Source organism: Denticeps clupeoides, chromosome 11 (assembly GCF_900700375.1).
Source record: "Denticeps clupeoides chromosome 11, fDenClu1.1, whole genome shotgun sequence".
Classification (NCBI taxonomy): Eukaryota; Metazoa; Chordata; class Actinopteri; order Clupeiformes; family Denticipitidae; genus Denticeps; species Denticeps clupeoides.
Window position 1 is genome coordinate 3,849,385 of NC_041717.1, and position 20,436 is coordinate 3,869,820.

Here is a 20,436-nt window from a genome sequence, read left to right on the forward strand (position 1 = left end):
GGTTTAACACAAGCCCACCTGGAGTTAGAACCACCTCTTCCTGCTCATCCTGAAAGAAAACAGGTCCAGCACTGACTAATACTTAAGATTGCGCTTAGATTCTGTCAAAATGGTCTCTTGCTGGGTGGAATTTCATATCTGGGTCACGGATCAGACCCCGCACACCGCTGCAATAATGGTCTTCATTGCTGACAACATACGATGAACAGTCTTCTCTGCTCAGAGACTCTGTTCAGCGTAGCTGACGACATGAAGCTGCAAATAAATATGAGTGGCAGAACAAAAAAAAAAAAAAAAAAAAAAAAAAAGGAAGGAATGAATATGGGTTTGACGACATATTTATTGAATTTCAGTGCCTCTTGTTAAAATAAATAAGTGGTATGGTAAAGAAATAGTAATATGACCAAGCATGGAAAGTACAGTATTAAAAAATTGTGATCAATACCAATACAATCTTTTAGTGAATATAAAACACCTAAAATACAAAAAACTGCAATTAAGTACACAAGAATGCAGCAAATCATTAGAAATCAAGTTTTCAAAAGCTTCATTTGGAACCAGTAGTTGTAGTCGATCTCCAGGGCCATCTTTCTTGGCCCTTGTCAGTGTTGCCGCTTTTTTAGTGTTTGGTTTTATTAAACGTGTTTCTGAATCAAATTGGACCTTGCGTTTTAACGAAGAACTGACAAGCCTTCGCTTCATCTGTTTTTCTATAAGCCACGTAGGTTTTGTGCAGGCCCATGAGCATGGGAAGAGAGAGCGGATTTAAACCAAACCTTCACAACATCTCTTACAATCGAGGTGCTTAATATTTCAGCTAAATTTCAGATACTTCATGAGCGTTCTCGACAAGCCTGGTTCAGGGAGCCCTTTGCTCAACTCAGCAGTCTGAAGTCACTTATGTCAGTGAGTAAAGTGCTTGTGCAACACTTCAATTTGATCTGGAGGCCAGAGTGTTGCTTTAACTGAGTGCTTTAAAAAAAAAAAAAAAAAAAAAAAAAAAGGATAAAATGGAACACAGAAAAGGAGGAAGGAGGATGAAGTGGCAGTTTACCCCTTTTTTCCAGCAATGTTGTCATCTGTAAAATAATTACACAACAATTGCAAATATGTTTTCCATTCATGTATATATTAAATACTGTCATTCAAATGGCTTACAGCGACACACTCTTTGAAACAGAGCACGCTGCTCTTTGCAGGGATGAGGGTGGAAGGGAGAGAGAGTTTAAGAGAGCAGGCGTCTTCTGCTTGCACTGCTTGGTACAGCACGAGGACAATGGGGGATGAAGTTGACCACTTCACAGGACAAAGTGACCAGTGGAGAAACAAGATTAGCAGTAACATCCGATTCGTGAAGGAGTAGGAAGGAAATCATAAAAAGAAAGAAAGTGACAGAGAGAAAGACAGACATGGGTAACAGAGCATATTGTCAACAGGACCATCAGTTCTCTACAGCTGCTCTACGGCTGATGAGCTTCTTAAAGCGTTCCATGAAGATGACAATAGTCAAGTACCATGACGAGTGAAGGCCAGCGCACGGACGTCTGAGGCTCGCCCCAAAGACGCAGCAGACATATCTGAGCAGCACGTTTGGGGAGACAGTGAGGCAAGTTGGCAATACTTTTTGATTTGTTTCTGACAAGTTTGGAGAAGATTTTGACTTGATCTGAGGACCAAGAGCAGAAGGTGAGTCCAGGCCCTGCAGGCTCAGTGTAGTCCAGAAAAGACACAAGCCCTCTGTTTCAACAAAAACAAACCAGGACATTCGACAAAGCCTTGAAGACGAGAGGGTGGGCTGCGGCAGAAGAGACGAAGAGGGAGACACCAGTGCCAAAACCAATAAATACTTCAAGTACCAAGAAATATACCACATTTACAATAAAAAAAATATTAAAATAATCACCTTCTTCATCACCACCACATGCTGCACCAGTTTGCATCAATAAACAAACCCTTAATGATTCATCAGATCAAGAGCCAGGAGGTCCATTCACTCAAGCAACCAAAGAGTCAGTCCAGCTCACACCACTTTTTAGAATTTGTTTTTGTTCAAAATAGTTTTTTGCAGGGCACAGGTCCAAACATCCTTCATCTCCTCTCAACTCATTTCCCACTCATATTCTTCTTGGGCCCAGCCGGTCTCTTGACCTGCCACAGGTGGTTGTGGATGGTGAGGGCATCCACGCTGACAGACACCGTTTTGGCAGGGATGACTGTGAACTGCTTGCGGTCTGAGCTGTACTTGTACAGCTTGTCAATCATTTTTTTGCTGATGTTCTTGGGCCCGGTGCCTGTCAACTTCTGGATCTCTTCCGTGTCAGGGAAGTAGGAGTAGAGAGCTCGGAACTGACAGCCACCATCACGGAACAGGATCATAAGGTGGTTTGATTCACACTTTTCTAGCTCCTACAGAGAAAAACAACCCTTCTGTGACAAATGCGTTAAGCAGCATTTAATTGAAAACTAACGCTTTAATGGTGGGTGCAAGTGGGATGCAAGTGACAACTCACCTCGAGGATTGAGTTTTTCTGAGCTTCATTTACTTTCCCAGCCAAACAGCAATGAGAGATGGCATTGTGAATGATTGGCTTGTTTGATTTTGCACTTGGTTCCTTGAAAAGTTTTGGACCTAAAGAGAGAAAGTGGGGAGGGTGCACGCATTAATAAAAAAAAAAAAAAAAAAACCACCATCAGTCGTTACGAGTGAGGAGCCTTTGATTGAGCTTTTACCAGTATATTCAGCCATGGAGGTGGAAGTTATGGAAGACGCAGTTGAGCCATTGTCCCAGTCCCTCTCAGTTGTCCGGCTGGAGTTGCGGCTAAGGCCAGGGAAAGACTCTACAGACTCCCCCCTAGTTAGAAAGAGAAAAGAGGAGAGAAAAAAAAAATAAAAAATCAAAACATGAGAACTCAGGAAAATGTTTATTCTGATTATTCCCAAATGAATTCCACTTGTGAACTCACCTTTGAGAGCTAGCCCCGCCAGAGTTAACGCTATCCGCTCCAGTGGTGGCCACAGAGGCCAGAGAGAGGCTGGATCCAGACTGGGCACTGCTCAGATTATCCTCTGCAATAAATCAAAATACAAGTCATAGTTTATTGTATAAACTGTATTCTATATTCTTAAATGGAATTATTTCAATCAGGCCAATACTGTTCTTATATCTGAAGGTAATAGATAGATATTAATATGATAGCATTAACATTAAAATTGTGTGTGCATCAGTTAAGATGGCATGTTGAAAAAACGTGCATCAAGAAAGTATTGAGCAAAGCCTCTAAATACTTATATACATATTATAATGCTTATATTGATTTATTTTTAAAAATACATTTGCCAAAACATTTTTCACATTGTCATTATGGGGTGTTGTGTGAAGAACCATTTTAGAATAAGGCTGTAACATAACAAAATGTGGAAAAATAACAGACAACAAATCATGGTGGTATCTTATAAAAAATAATAAAGCAACATACTGGCTGGGGAACACTTGGAGAAGGTGTTACTGGAAGATTCATCTCGAAACACAGACTTGGGCCTCTGCTTCTTGGCTTTAGGCTTGGGTTTAGCCTGCCCCTGCTCCTCAAACATCTCCTGCTGCTTCCTCCTCAGGTACTCCTGCTTTATTAGTTCCCGTCTCGCCTTCTCCTCATCTTTCCTGATGCGCTCCTCCTCAGCTTTACGCCTGAAAAAGGTACACGGGTGTCCACAAACCAATACCACAAGAGTATATTTTAGATAAATTCTATACAAGTAAAATATTAATACCTGGTTTCATCCCTCTTTTGCTCAGACTCAGCTTCCAGTTGCTGCTTGCGCAGGCGAGCTTCCTCCGCCTTCTTTTGCTGCTTTAGTAGAAATGCTGCACGCTTCTTAGCAAGCTCATCTTCTGCTTTCTGCTCATCCTACAAGCAAAAACTGCATTTTAGTTATTGAAGAAGAAACGGAGGAACACTCTGCAGTCAATCATACATTTCTAGAGATGGAGTACAAGCAAACTAACCTTGAAGAAAAAGCCCATGCCAGCTTTCTTCTCGCCATCTCCTGCTTCGGTCGTGATGTCCAACATGCTACAGCTCCCCTCATCTGACTGGGCAGCTACATCGGACAGATCCACCTCAATGAGATTTGCCTTGGTCCTCAAATCATCTTCAAAAGTAATGTCATTTTTTCCAGCAGGGTCCACCTGGCTGACTTCAGGTATTTGTAAGGCGCTAGATGGACTTTCATCAAAGGTCACACCGAATGGGTCGATGCTGCCATCCCAGGAGGCTGCCTGTCGCATGTTGGCCTCATCGTGTAGCTGGAAAGTGGTACGGCTCTCTAGAGTTCCTCTCTCCAGACCGACTGTTTCTTCTGGCTCCGCTCTAGGGGTCCTGCTGCCAGGACTGGCCATTCTCTGGCTAGAGGTCCCAAGTCGTCCTCCCAACTTGACATGATCATTGGCAAGTTTGAGATCTGAAGGTTTAGAACGGGACCCTCTGGACGAGCTGAGCTTAGGGGGCTTCTTTAGAGGCGTGCCACTCGAGGTGGACATTGCTTCGAAGTGGACTGCTGGTCGAACAGTTCGCTCGCTCGCAGCTTCTTCCTGGTCAACAGGGTGTTGCTGAGGGCCAGAACTAGAAGGGGACTGGAGGTTCTGTTTCATTAGGAGGTCCTGCTGCACAGAAAGCTGCATCATCTGCTGCTGGATGCTGTTGATAGCCTCGTTGAGCAGCTCTATGGAGCGGTTGCATTCATTCATGTCCAGCTCCTCATCTAGGAGCAGAACCTTCTCATCAACCAAGGACGAGACTACCGAACCACCACCACTTTTCTCCTCTGGACCACCCATCCCATGCTTCACAGAAGCTCTCACAGCATCCGCACAAGTGTCATCTTTGGATGCCCCTTCTCGGTCACTGTTAAACTTCTCACCATCCTTCAGGTAGTACTCAGACTTCACTGGTTGAGGGAGGGTGTCACTCTTGCCTTTCTTCACAATGTGCAGGAAGGCCACCTTACCGAGCTTCTGCCTCTGACGTGCAGAAAGTACTTCCATCTTCCTCTTCTGCATTTCTATGGCGCGCCGCTTCTCCTCCAGCTGCATGTGGAGCAGCTGCAGCTCTGAGGCCAGCACATTGGCGCTGTCTCTACCTTGCGGCGTGGGGCTCTTGTCCCGCTTAGTCCTCCAGGAGGTGAGGAGCGGAAAAGAGCAGCTGTTCTCAGAGCCATCTGGTGTGGTTCTCTGGGAGCTGTTGGCACTTGAGCGGATGTCTTGGTTGCTACCGAAGCGGCTGTGCTGCATCTTGCGCTCAGCAAAGCTGGTCATGCGCACACTAGTGCTACTGACAGCTGAATGGACGCTGCTGAGGCCTGGACTGGAGCAGAGGCTGCCTCCTTCACCTCCATCCTTGTCCTCATGCTCCTTGACGCTCATGTCTTCCCGCAGCTTTGCTGACTCTTGATCATCTTCATACATTTGCTCTTTGTCAAGATGGAGATCCTCCTTGATGAGCTCCAGGTCCTGCTCATCAGTGAAGTCCAACGTGTCGGAATCAGACTGAGTGTCCCAGGCCTGCTCAGGCTTGTCTTTGTCTTGAGTGGACGAATGAAGATAGAACCCATCAGGTTCTACAGGAGAAAGGTCTGCACTGCTGGCGGTCTGTGTTTTAAAGACCTGGATGTGGGCTTGAGGAGCTGTCACAGACGGGCTGACTTTGGCCTCAAGAGTCTGTGCATTGCTCTCGGCACTTGAGTTAGGAGTGAAGGTTCTGTTCATACTGTGTGCAGGTCTCCGCTTGGCAGATGATCCAGGGCCTTCCCCTCCACCTGCTCCACTTCTCCACGAGGAGCTCCGCTGATACGTTTCCCCTGATTCCTCTTCTTTGTTCAGATTGACAGACTTTTCTTTTGCTGGTTTTAGAACCGCAGGCATAAGTGGCTCAAGATAGAAACTTGCTGCTCTGGCATCTGAAGAGATCTCCTCCTGCCTCCTCCGGGAACTGGTTTTACTCCCAGGCGTCCCGTTCCACCGCTCCTCTTCAACATTAGCCAAGATTGTATTTTCACTAGAAACAACAGACATGAGGCGCTCATCCTCTTCATCCATGTTGACATTGCCAAGAAGGCCACAGCCATTGATGCGCCTGGGGCCACTCTGGTGGCTTTGGTGTTTTGGGGTGACACTAGAAGCTAGACTATCCTCACTAATAGAACAGGTAAGACTGGCGCTGTCACCGGAGGCCACGTCAATGTCGCTGTCAGTGGCTGAGTGCAGAACATAGCGATTCAGCTGTGAGAGAGGCCTGGCACACAAAACAAAGCAACACATTAAACATGAATGAAGAATTCAGTAATAAATTGTCAGAGCTGATAAGTTTTGGAACAACATGAATGGACAAGAACTACATCAGCACATCAATAAATAGAACAAATGTAATTCTGTCCCTCCACACCTCTGTCTTTTCTCTGGCCAGCCTACTGATGATCCTCTTGCATGGCTGTCCTGAGTCAGAGAGTTTGATCTATTCCGGTAGCCTGAGGTAAGGGAGAGGATCTGATTTATAAAATCAAATTTTCACACAGACATCCTGCCCTGAAATAATTTACCAGTTTCCTAATTTAATTTATATTAATTTAATTTTTATTTTAAAAAAAAATATATATATATATATATATATATATATATAAATATATATAATATATATATATATAAAATGAGATAATGATAAGAAATGTGGAGACTCATACCCAAAATGTCTTCACCCTGCTGGGGCTTCTGCTGCCTCTGCCTCAGTGGAAGGAGTGGGTGAGCAGGGCTAAAACTTGTACTACCCTTATTACTGAAATACACATGTAAGAATAAAAGGGCATTCACAAAAATGTTCTTATTCAGAAGCACTCTTTACATTCCATATTAACAATAACATGCATCATGGGATGTGTTAGGTGGACATTATTAAATAAATAATAATAATAATAAAAACGTGCCTCTTAACACAGCATAAAGAACATTAACAGCCCAACATTCTAAACGCACAGGGCTCTAGAGTGAAACCACTGTGGAGTTCGCACTGTTCAGGGGGGACAAATTCTCCATAAACCCCCTTTGGTTCAAGCAACAGACACAAACTATGTCCATTTCTTATTCTAAGCCAATCAGAGATGGTGAAGGGAGGGGGCCGGCTTTGATTGACCATGGTCCAGATATTCTGTACATTTGAAAGTGTGCATTCTGCAGTCAGACAGAGAGAGCGGTGAGTAGCCTGGTAGACAGAGTAGATGTAGCCACGGATTAGAGCTTTAAATCAGACTGAACCAGACATTATTGTGGTGGCGGATGACTGTACAGTCATGTTGGTACAGCCAACATGACTGTACCAACATGCTTTGCGTAAGTTATAAAATATAAATTTCTAATGGTCAAAGCCCCCCCCCAACACCTCAGACTTTGCCTCCATTTCACTCTCAGCACCCATTTTTGGTCTAAATTAAACGCATATCCTGGAGTAGAAAATTGGATGCACCTTTTGTGCTGGTACACCAAAGAAAAAAAAAAAAGTTAGGTGTAGCAGTGCAAAAAGTTTGTCTAGAACCCTGAAGTACATGACTCATATTCTGATATATTATTAATCAGGTAAAAAAAAAAAAAAATTTGCACATGGTCATTGGTTATGGTCAAGTGCACTATGACATTATTATATATTGAAAAAGAAAAAAAAATCTCACATTGCACAGAAGAGGTGAAAATGGCACTACTCTCTCAAAGCACAGCCAGTAGCATACAGAGGGAAGCAAATCTGCCCTTTCAACCCTTTGTCTCAAATAAACTTACGATTCATTTGTCTGCCAGACCACAGGCATGTTGAGCTAATGTTGGTTTTTGCAGCCTGATCTATGTTCTCAGTAACATTCAGGCATTCATAGCCAGACAGGAAAGGTTAGACTGCACATGTACAGAGTTGTAGAAAATTGCAGCACTGTCCTACTGACAAAAGCAGAAGCAAACCTGCAGCATATTTCAATGGAATTTCTAAAAGCCTCCTTGTTCAAGTTCAAGCCAGAACAAACCTTGAATAAGGTGATCAGCCCTACAAGCTTTGGCAATACTGTTCTTGGCTAAATCAGATAGAACAAACACATTTTTTGTGTTAATGCCCCTGAACGCTCTGACTCACATGGAAAAGATTACGGGTAAACCAATACAAACACCACACAACAATCTTAATCCTCCAACATGGGCATCTAGCAGTGCTGGACAAAAATGCAATAATACTGCAGACTTACAGAGGGTCAGAGTCTTCCGGGTGCAGGAAGTACCTGTTGCAAACTTCTGAACAGTTCTGGACTGGTGGTGCTGAGTCTACAACACCAGGTGTGACCAAGAAGCTTCGCTTGGTGGCATTGGATATTGGCACAGAGGGTCGGGCACTCTTTGGTTGTACCACTGCTCTGGCTGGGACAGAAATATGGTCAGTAAACAGCAGAAGTAAAAAAAAAAAACACCATGCCAAGTGACAGCCATATAGCTCCTTACCATCTTTGAAGTCCTGGACATCCCTCGGTTGGACAAATTCAGGCTTGACCACCTCAAACCACCAGAACAGTTCCGCAATGAAGACCATGACATTGTGCTGTGTAAGAGGGACAAGAAATTTTTAAGAAACAGACCAGGCCTCCAACTATCAGCCTTAACAAAGAGCTGGCCAACTTGCCTTCAGCACCAGCGGTGCATAGAGCATGTCTTCAAGAGTCAAATACAAGCCTCTGTTAAGGTATTCATTAACGAACTCCATCAAAAGCTGAATATTATACAGGCTGTCAGCTATTGAAGTGACCTCCTTCAAGCAGATGTCTGAACAAGGAGAAAAAAAAGAAAGATTTGCTTTTGTAACAAAATCTAATTAGAATAAAACAAGCCATTGTTTAATCATTAATAAGTCACATTAAGACACATTTAAATAAATAGAGTTTGAAAAGACATGCTGGTACATTAGAAATTATTTACAACTTTGAATGCACTCATTATGGGTCTTAAATATTTTACTGCAAAGTTTCAAATATAATTATAATTTTATAAAACAAAACTGGAATCAAAAACACCAGACTGTGAAATAACATGTCAGGTTATGCAATAAATAAATTATGCAAACAAGGCTAAATGTAACATTTGTGTCTCCAAAGCAGAGGGCTTTTGCTTTAATCGAGGTATTTTACATTTGTCTTCTCTCCACCACCTTAAGTTAGACAACGGGGATGATTTTAAACAGTCCTGAAAGTTTATGCTGAAGTAGGTGCATGCAAACTGTTGATTAGTGGTGAATCGGTGTCCCTCTCCCCTCCCTCCAAGACATCTACAGCACACGCCTCACCAAGAAAGCCCTCTGCATAGCAGCTGATCCCACCCACCCAATGCAAACCTTCTTCAGCCTGCTGCCATCAGGGAGGAGACTGCGGAGTCTCCAGGCCAGGACCAGCAGACTGAAGGACAGCTTCACCCATCAGGCGGTCAGGAAACTCAACTCCCTCCCGGCTCTGCCCCCACTCCCCTCACTCCCCTCTTCTGCTCCACAAACTTTCTGAACTCTAAATCACACAAACTGACCATGCACCAGTCACTCTGTGCAGCTCTGGTCTGCCATCTACCTCACTTTCACTTCGTCACTTTAAACTTAAAACTCTGTTGCACTATTGGTTTTTGCACTCTCCTGATGTTGCACTCTCCACCATGTGCCCTTATTTGTACATGGTGTTTTTAAAATTGTATATTGTGCCTTTCTTTTTAAATTGTATTTATACTCTGTATTCGTTACTGTTACTGTTTTTGTATTTAAATGTTATTTTTATGGGTCAGAGAGTAACGCAATTTCAATTCTCTGCATGTCCTGTACATGTGGCAGAATTGACAATAAAGTTGACTTGACTTGACTTGACTTGATTAAGACATTAAGTAAAATATGTGCTACTTAAGAAGCACAAACACCTAGTCTAGATTGAAGATGCATATAAAACAATTTGGCCTACCCTCAAGTTTCATCAGGTCAGGGCAGTAATAGTGGACAACAGCCAGTAGAGCCGCTCCATCACACACATCCCTCATCAGGTCCTCCAGCACTGGGAAAAATGGCATTTGCCGCCCTGAGGCATGGTCCCGTCTATAACGGACCTAGAGGAGAAACAAACGAGGCAGATTAATGAGATTGGTCGGACTACTGACAGCCCAATTCTCAGCACTAGAACGGAGTGATACTAAATAAAGGCATGTTTCTTCTTTCTCTAGTGAGATCTCGCACTGAACCCTGGGACAAAAGGGCTGAGTCTTCCCAGTATGAAACAGCACTCAGCGTATGAGCATTAGCTAATGTGGAGTCAAGTATGTCTTCTGGATTGCCTGTAAACAATACCTTGGAGAGAAGGATCTAACTACCCACCCCGCCCTTACTTGTTTGTGTGATATTATTCTAAAATCCAGAAGATATACTTAAAGTATGTAAAATGGGAGGAGCCCATAGGAATGACTGACCGCTTGACATGCTCTACATCCTTATTCTGGACTAATTTAAAACTGTTTGTGTTGAGAGCAGGGCTGTGCGGTATAAATGGTATGCGATATAAATTTGGCCAAGATTTTGAGTATATCGGCCAACCGCAGAAATATCCGTTCCTGGCGAAAATGAAAATGTCACCTCACCTGCACAAAACCACATCTCATGGCAGCACGAGCCATTAGATTCAGGCGAGAGAGCACAGAGCACATGGCCGTGTCAAAGGATCTTTAAAAAGTGCCAAACTAGAGTTCCCCAAAAAAAAAACAAGGCTTTAAATATCATTAAAATGATTAGTAATCGTTAAATCTAAAGTTTAAAGGTCTTACAAATACTGAATAAATAAAATAAAATCCTTTAATCTTTCAGTAATCCACCAGTACATAATTTATATATATATATATATATATAAATTATGTATATATATGTATGTGTGTGTGTGTGTGTGAGTGAGAGCGTGCCTTTGTTATGGACAGGTTACCCTTTCGTGCCTTTGTTATGGACAGGTTACCCTTTCAAACATTTAAATTTACTTATAAAATTATATACCGCAATGTAAACAGTCTACGAATTGATTTAAATCGCAATATGAATTTTATGCCATATCGCCCAGCCCTAGTTAAGAGGCATCACATCTACTGACTTTGTTGATGCTCACATTACCATAGTCCACAGGGGGTGTCAGAGGACACTCTGATATACATATGTTGGGAATATTTTATCAGTCAAGCAGTCCAATGGGCAAACTTGTAAATGTAACATTAGCAAACATATACCATGCGCCAAGTCTTACAGCACTGGGAAAATGCAGCCCTTCTGCACCCTGAATTCAGCAGGATTAAAAAAAACTCAACTTAAAAAACTCCTGTGATTAAATAATCAAGGCTTTATCTTACTGGGAAACATCCTCGATGTACTCCGCAAACAAACATCCAATCACAGTTTTTAATGAATTGAAAAATTTGGATTTGCATTTTTAAGACCTATACAACGACTTTGCTCTTCACGGAGAACTGCAAAACCATGTGGTCATTTAAACACAGACATAAAATATCCTGTTATTTCTACAGTATGAGGATTATTATCTATATTAACCTAATATGGATAATAATCCTCATACTGTAGAAATTACAGGATATTTTTTCTGCCACTGTCTTCGACAGTTCAGACAAAAGAAGCAAACAAGAAGAAATACTTAAATGTTTGAATTAATAATGGCAGATCCAGACTTTCTAGATGCACATCAAAAGTAGTTCTAATGTGAAATTTCCCTTCCCTAGACTACATTAGATGATTGTTGGCAATAATCTATAATAGTCATCACAGGTCTCTCTTTCATTACATCTGCTATGAAAAAAAATAAGAGTAAAAGCAGCCGTCTCAAAACATTTGTTTTGCAGCCATTTGTGAGCGCCACCGACTGTTGCTTGGATTCCAACTCTGATGAGTTAAAGCCACAGATACAAATGGTTCTCTTGAATGGCATAAATCAGTATAAAAATAATAATAAAAAGATTATTGATTAAAATGCTTATTGTATTTGTGAAAGTTACATATTAAAAATATTTTATCAATGTTAATATTTTAAGTGGAAAAATCTTGATTTTACTAGGACTTATTGTAAAGATTTAAAAGTACATTAAAATGTGAAAACGTGTGCAGGTGGTATAGGATACAAAACAGAGACAAATACCAACACGGCAGTAACATGTGAGCACACATACACAAGCAGTGTCAACGTTATGGATGTACTTATGTCATTTTAAGAAACATTGATTTTTTTTTTTTATTGCTCTATATATGCTTTTAGACATCCTGCCATTAAAGGCATACAGAAAAACACAAAAAGACAAATGTCTTAATGTGACATCAACTATGTATTGTGTACAGCTAATGCACAATGTGAGTAAGCTGTTCCACAGGACATTATTTTCATAATTCCCTATGAATGGGCCCACGCACAGGCTCACGCAGGCGAATGGACACGGCTCAGTTGTCTCCATGGAAGCAGTCTGAAAAAGTCTGCTTAGCTGGATCATTGTTCGGTAGGCGGAATGTAACTCCCGGATTTACTTTTATAAAGCGGAGCAACACTCCGTGGTACCTCCAGCAGAATGGCTTGTACGGCTATCCACTAAACTCCTGATATGATATGAACGCAAGCTATAAAATTGCAACGTGTTCAAATGAGCAGAGGATAAATGTTGACAAACACGACATTTGCAACTCTGGGAAAAGCTCCAGGTGACACACAGACACAAATTTTGGTTTATCCTTGCAAGAACCGGTCACTCTTCCAACGGAATGCAGCTCAGAGGACAAAACGCCCCAAAGAAGAGGACTGAGTGGCTGGGTTTTGATTGAGCTTTATAACCATATAGCCATTTTCCATTTCACGCTAGTATAAATACAGATGGAAATACAATGTCTAGGAAGTCTATGGATGTATGTATCACAGGTGTGATTGTGAAGTGGAAACAAATGGGACCATTTGTGCCACCTGAACACGCAAGACATCTGAAGAAAAACAATTATGATAAAAAAGTAGTACATTATATACCCAGTATTCAGATGTTTTTAAAAATTCCATTTATAGCAACACTGAACTGAAATGTCCATCTTTTTGCATGTCCTCATTAAATCACCAGTTGCATAAAATAAGCACGTATACAGACCCACACTGTACATATTCTACACTCTAGGGTGGTGATGGAGTGTACAATACCACACATGACAATTCCACAGGCTCCATCATGCGATGAGCTAGCGCAAGCACGTGACTGGGCTGAGACAGACAGAAAAACAGCGGCAAGATGGTGAGGAAGTGATCAACGTGGCACATATGGAGAGTAAAGCAAAGACACAACAGTGAAAAGGCCAGGCCAACCACCCTTGCACTCCAGTGCAAAACAGGGGGGGGTCCACCTGCTCAGCCACAGACACAAAACACGACCGCTCACGCCGAGTGGGGGTTTGGGAAGTGAAAAGCAGATACTGTTCAGTGGTCAGTGAACAGCACAATCCACTGGACACCAGTCTCCCATTGTAACAAAATGCCAGCCGTGATGGACCAGTCTTGATGAGCCTGTGGCGGTGGGTGGGAGCACACCGACACATTATTAATGCGTGCAAAAGCAAAAAGGAAGGAACCAGCCGCCAACTTACTGGTACTAGTTTCCAATACCATTTTGAGTGACACTATCCAAGTAGCGAGGTTGGGGGGGGGGGGGGGGGGGGGGGGGGGGGGGGGGGTTGGAAGGGAAAGACAGGAATAGGAGCAGATAAGAGGGGAGAGGTCAGAAAAAATCTGAGGTCAGATAATTTGCAAAGAGATTTTCTTTTGGAATACAGATAGAGCAAAAGGCTACCATCAAATGTTAACAGTTTGTCCGCAACCTGAAAACTCAATACACTGTTAGCATAAGAATCCTCTTCAAATAACAGGGAAATGTTTGTTGTACCTTCTGGTGACTGGGGTGATTCTAGTAGGTGCTGTTTTCCTTTGACCTCTTTCTCGGTTATCTCCCTTATTTTCATGTTAACCTGTATTAAAAGTAAAAATAAATAAATAAATAAATAAAAATCTCCAATGTAACCAAAATATTTCAAAAGCTAGTTTGAGTGAATTTCCCAAAATTTCCATGCTCATGTCTATCAATTGAAAATGGTCCTCAGAGCCTCTGCAAAAGATGCAGCTCTAAATCATGTACCCCATTTAGCCCATGGGCGATATAGCGACTTGTTCCATGAGCGATGCCAAACAGGGCTACATCATGACCATCGAGCACAAATCCTAATATTAGACAGCATATACTTTGCTTTCAAAGTTCGCTTCTCTGCTCCGTCAAAGCAGACAGTTCGCTCCCCCACTAAACCAGAAAACTCTCTTGGCGCGTTTATTTTACTTAAGGTGTTGATGTAAAGTTGAATTAAGTTACTACGATGAACTTTTAAATCACTGATATAAATTAATCTCTCCTCCATCTTGGTTTCAGAGCCTGCTTCGATGCTATATTTCTATTGGCCATACGTCAACGAGTCAAAAATGTCGTACTAATGTCAAAAATGAAATCTACAAAACTCGCAGAGGCTCATCGAGTCACTGGCCATTTTGATGAGTGCCACACATCAGGAAAACACACACCATAGAAAACAATGGGATTCAGAGTGCAGTGCTGTGCTTGCCGTGTTCAGTCTGGCGATGGAGGCGGACTACTTTCTTTAAATTCATTATATTGGTGTCATTTTATGCAATAAAGGGTTGAATTAAGCATTTATACAGGTATTTCAAGGTATTGAGATGTATATTGTTTATCGTGACAGTATTTTAAGGTGGCCTACAGCACATCAACGCTCACCTTGTTAATCCAGAAGACCATGGCATCTTCTAGGTCAAAAGGCAACTCCTTGGAGGCATTGAAGGTGGAAAACCGCTTCACACAGGCCACCACCTTCTCAATGCTGATCATCTCCACGGTGTACGCCATCATCAGCGCATCAATCATAGACATGTGAGCACTCTGCAGCGGAGAAGAAAAAGATTTCAGTGCACACTAACTGTCTAGCTTGATGATCACACAAATAAGTAAAACGTGGTCTTTAAAAAAACCTGAACAACATTATTCATTTAATGTGAAACTACAGATTTTATAACTAATTCAGGTCAATTCAATGATGTGGGGAAAAAACACTTAAAGCAAAAATTCTAAATGGTATAAAGTTACTCATCGACTATGTGATGACCTCTAATTATAAATAACAAGACCTTGAGGACACATTTAAAATGTGCAACAACTCTTAAAAATCCAGTCAGGACTATTGTAGTAAGGGTTACCATGGCAACAGTGAGTCAGTGACAGAAACACCAACATGGAACTTTAAGGAACCTTACACACTCATCTGAATTAATATAGCCCAACCCACCAAGCATACAATATGATTTTTAATTTTTATGAATCATGACAGACCTGATGAACAAGATGAGTAATATTCACCAATCATACCAGTAAGTCCAGTAAAGTGATACTGATTATGGACATCACTTGTATTATCATTTGACAGACAACACCAGCAGCCTTGAATTAACTTGCTGCCGGACCAACGAACAGAACATGAATACAATTTCCATGTGAAAAAACACTGGAATCAGTGACCCCCCCCCAATGATTAATCCAAAACAACGTGGCAAATAACAATTACCAAATTAAACCATTAATTAGCAGGAGGCAAAGTGCAAAAATGACCAGCGAACTCCCTCTGAAACATTGAATAGGGGTGACTAGAAATGTACCACAGATACATATAATCATTATTATATAGCATTAGAGCATGTTATTTGTATTTAATTTACTCAACACTTCCTAATGGAATAAGCAATACTATGTTTTATGCATAATTAAACTTATATTAATTAATTTTAATGCCCCAATTGCATTTGTATAGGAGCAAATATTAAATTTACTAAACTGCTAAATGTCCACAGTGACCATTTCACAGACAGGTTCACATTTGGGTCAGCGTGCTTTAAAGCCCCTACCAATTGTGACTGGGCTCAAGTCAGGACTATTTGCATCTCAAAAGGATCAACCAGCAGGAAGTAGTAGGATCAAGCGGAATCATTCACACTGTACTTTCAATTGTGATAAGCTGGAGGGAAACAACCCTAAAAGTTACATCAGGTGAAAAACTAGACTTGACCAGAGCAACGAACATCCGATTTTTTTATATTTATATATGTAATTTATGTAATTTATTTATTACATGGACTGAAAGGCAATAATTAATCAAATCATCATTGTAGCTAAGTAAGCAAAACTTGCGTGAGTGTATATTATCAGCCCAAGGCATGGCAAGCTATGCTGGAATTACAATGGTGACTTGTAACTATGGGACCAGCATGGAGATAAGATCTTCAACTTCAACAGGAAGAGACGGACACCATCGGCCACAAAACTTCCCTAAGATGAAACGCCTACTCTGTAGATTTTACAACGTGAACCATTCGGATAAACAGGAAAATACAAATATGCATTAGCATCTACCCAGTGCTATTTGCTTAAAACTCACCATTTTGATGGGCACACAGGTAAGGTCAGATTCAGTGATCTGCACGTCATCACTTTCCATCACGTAGATGCCTTTGCGTGAAAGTGCCTGGATGACAGACTTGTGGGAGTGGAGCGAGGCCACTTGGTCCCCCTTGAGGATGAGTCCGCAGACGCGGCAGTACAGCTCACAGGACAGCAGCAGCCGCAGCACAGGAGGCTTGATGTGCTCCTGCTCATACTGGTCAGTGTAGAAGGGGTCCCGCAGATCCTCTGGGATGTGGTCTAATGAGAGACAAAAATATGTTATTATTTTATTTTCAATCCCAAAGTCATCCTGCTTTACCTGTTTTTAAATTTTCCTTAAACATTCAATATGATGATATTAAATTGTACCTCACACAGCAAAGTGAGAATGATTCAAAGGATCAACCCTCTGAAACACTAAATGGCAGAAATCAGATGCAAAACATACAATAACAGTGTACCATATTTTGAAGTATCAATTTGTTTTATCCCACCCCTAGGACCCAGTGGCATTTGAACTTGTGTCTCTTTCTGAGTCCAATAATGGCCATTACCAAGCTGGTATCACACTAACCATCAAAATGTCTCCAAAGGCTTCACACATTTGACCAAAAAAAAAAAAAAAAAAAAAAAGACCACTGCCAAACAAGTTGGAGGATTTTTTTTTTTTATGCGTGTCTAGATATAATAAAGTATAATATAACAGAACTGGTTTCTGAAGGGTTCATTACCTTTAAAAATAAACACTGAATCAAACCCGAATAAATACTCCAGGCAGTTACACATATTAATACCACAACGCATATATCACTATTATAGCAGAATGCCACATTCTACATAGTACATGGCCTAGTCCCTACCCTTGCATTTAACAAGAGTCAAAGACTATAATGAGTAGGTATTTGAAGCTTCTTCTTGTCTAACCTCATCATCATCATAATAATAATACCAGAACACTCTGGAAGGAAAGGGCCCTCCATCTTCATGAAAACTGGAATAACTGGCACAACATATATCGGTTCCTGTGCCCCAATTTGCTACTTGCATATATATATATATCTTTCTTTTTTATTTTGTAATACCACAGAAGGAATGGGGGCAGTGTGGTGCTGTTACTGTTACTTATAAGCATCCATGCCACAAAACGTTTACTACGCCTTTTAACAACTAATATTTTCAACACCACATGGCTGACCGGTGAAAACCTCACACCAGTGGTTTGCAACTTTATGCCAAAGAGGAATCACTGAAAGGCAAATTCAAGCTAGAAGCAATTACATTTACAGCATTTATCAGAGGCAAGTGGGGTTTGAACCTGGGTCTTCTGGTTCATAGGCGAGTCTACCAGATGCAAATGCCTGGTCTCATCTTATCTTCGGGTGTGTTCAGTTGTTTTATCAAGGAAAAGGCGGGGCTTTTATGTAAATCCTTTCACCCAGTGCAATGCTGTTTCAGCATTTATATTATATTATTGTCAGATTTTCTCTTTTAGTTTACTCGAGCATGAATGGTCCAAAAAGGTAAAGACTGCGCCTTACACAAAACAGCGGCTGCTGCGGAGTGTTTTTTTTTTTTTTTTTTTTTTTTTTTAAATCTAAGTCCGTGCTACCTGAATTTATGATCGGTGGATAAAAACCCTCATTTATTCAATGGTACATGAAAGCATATCAGACGATCAGTATTTGTACATTGTGACTGACGTGAGCTACCCAGCGAGGTTTAACGCGCCTTAAATATATCTGTTGGCCAAAAGGAGGGGGATTTAAACCAAAATGGGAACAATGCAGCTGTGAATCTCACCAATGCCGTACGCCTTGGCAAACAACCACCGCAGGTTAGCGGCTATTTTCGCCCGGGCAGAGTCGTACATCTCCAGGGGCGCAACCTCCGCCACTTCACCCGCCGTCTCCATCTTTCTTCGGGTGCTGTCCTCGGCAGCACCCGGCTCCGCATCCATCCTGCGAACACGTTTCCGAAACAAACGCTCGTTTACGTCTGTGCTTCGCAGTCCAACGAATACAAATAAAGACAATAAAGGGTAACAGTCAATTCGCCTGAGGTCATTTAGCCTGCTAACTGGCTAGCTGTTGGCAAACAAATAAACTTGATTTCGCTGATTAAAAAAAACAAAAAAACTAGCGATGTTACACAGCTTGCTATATGTTAGCTAAATGGCTAACATATAAAGCCTGCATTTATAACTATAACTAGCTGGTCAGAAATTTCTATTGATGAACCTGTTTAAATGCCGAACCGTGAAATTCGCCTCTCGATGGAAATGATGGAATAAAAAAAAAAAAAGAAAAAGAAAAAAAGACGACGACAGACGCGTCTAAATAGTAGCCATCCACGGGATTGTTCTCCAGCCGCTAGCGGTAGCCTACAGGTAAAAATAACCAATGGGCGTGAATACGACACGCAAATCACTAACCGCGGCACACTGTTATTAAAAAGAACGAGTCGATCGCTCGGTGTTCACTTAAACATCCCGCGAAATGGCATTTCTGCGAGCGCCACACATTCAGGAATATGACCGGGGGCTCGGCATGGCCTAGCAAACCGGTTCCCTTGTTTTTAGCTGAAGACAAGTTGCTCGCCCGCACAGCTTCACAGACAATTTGGTAGCTATTGAGAATTTAATACATTTACAAAATATTCTCCTTTAAGAGAACCAGATGTCTTACGACTAGATACGAACTGCAGCAGGTACACAGTGAGACGCCAGTACTAGCGAAGTGCTGTAATGTGCAAATACGAACCTTCACAGCACAGCGGTGTCCGCAACGCACCTAACGCGGAGTCCAGACGAGCCGGTGGCGAACCGAGCACGGACAACGAACATGGGGACCGGCGGAGGACGCAGAAGACGCGAACGCGATGTTAGCAGCGGCGCTAGCTGGCGGGCTGGCGACCGACCGCCTGCTGCAGCCGCGGGAATAACAAACCAGGCAGCGCGCAGCAAGGTGCGCCACGGCCGCCACGCCGCCCGCCTCGCTTCAACGCTGATTTGCGGATTGTGCTGTCAGTATGTAAAAAAAAAAAAAAAAAAAAAAACCCACAAGGATAGACCGTCTCTGAAATCCAGCATGTCCCTGTAAATAAGTGAATACATTCGGCGTGGTTATTCTTACTGAAGCCCAACATTTTAAAAGTTACCTTTTAAAAATGTAAAAGCTTAATATTAAGCTCGGTGCCTATAATTACTTAAAAAATGACTACATAGGAACGCGTAATATATTCACGCCCAACATTACCATTTCTAAGCAATGAATTGTATTTTAAAATAGTGTCCTAGACTTGAGAAAGAAGTCTTACAGTCCCAACGTTGTGCAGAAACACATTTGTCAACAGTTTTTATTTTCTCCATGTGGCAGGAGAAAATGCCAGGTGTCATGTATGGTTTTGCTGAACGGTCCAGGTTCGTGCCGCGCCCCAGGCCCGCTGAGTGCGCATGCGCGCAAATGTCTGAAATGACGTCACGACGCTCCACGCGATTCAACTGTTTAGGATTGCCCTGCGGGCATTAAAACGGTGAACACAGGTAAGTTTCGTGTGTGGAGGGCCGAATGTGTCAAATATGTCACTATAAAAACAACATAATTATATATAATAATGAGAAGGAATGTTTTTCAGTCTAACCGTCAACGGAGCTCACTGAGGCACTGGTATAGAAAGCATGATTCAATGACCGACAGGTGTTTTTTTTTTTTTTTTATTCTCCTCCTCTCTTCTCGTGTAACCCCGCCTACTTTTCTGATCTTATCTACCTGACTGGTCCACATCCCCCCACCCCCCCAGTGCGATACTGTGTTGTGTTGCATGGTCAGAGTTTCCGGTA

The 20,436-nt window shown here is 42.0% G+C and overlaps 1 protein-coding gene across 1 annotated transcript; it reads right to left on the reverse strand.

Annotated features, from left to right (window-relative positions):
* Nucleotides 1–1,029: 1,029 nt before the first annotated feature.
* LOC114800026 (calmodulin-regulated spectrin-associated protein 1-B-like) lies at nt 1,030–19,605 on the reverse strand. The gene is given in 20 exon segments (XM_028997083.1): nt 1,030–2,406; nt 2,511–2,629; nt 2,731–2,852; nt 2,965–3,067; nt 3,478–3,686; nt 3,770–3,906; nt 4,005–6,288; nt 6,439–6,520; nt 6,734–6,825; nt 8,303–8,438; nt 8,520–8,616; nt 8,698–8,837; nt 10,007–10,148; nt 13,693–13,725; nt 13,989–14,003; nt 14,005–14,070; nt 14,886–15,047; nt 16,594–16,856; nt 18,399–18,556; nt 19,358–19,605. Coding segments are annotated over 19 exon segments (4,662 nt in total). The 5' UTR covers nt 18,556; nt 19,358–19,605; the 3' UTR covers nt 1,030–2,103.
* Nucleotides 19,606–20,436: the final 831 nt, after the last annotated feature.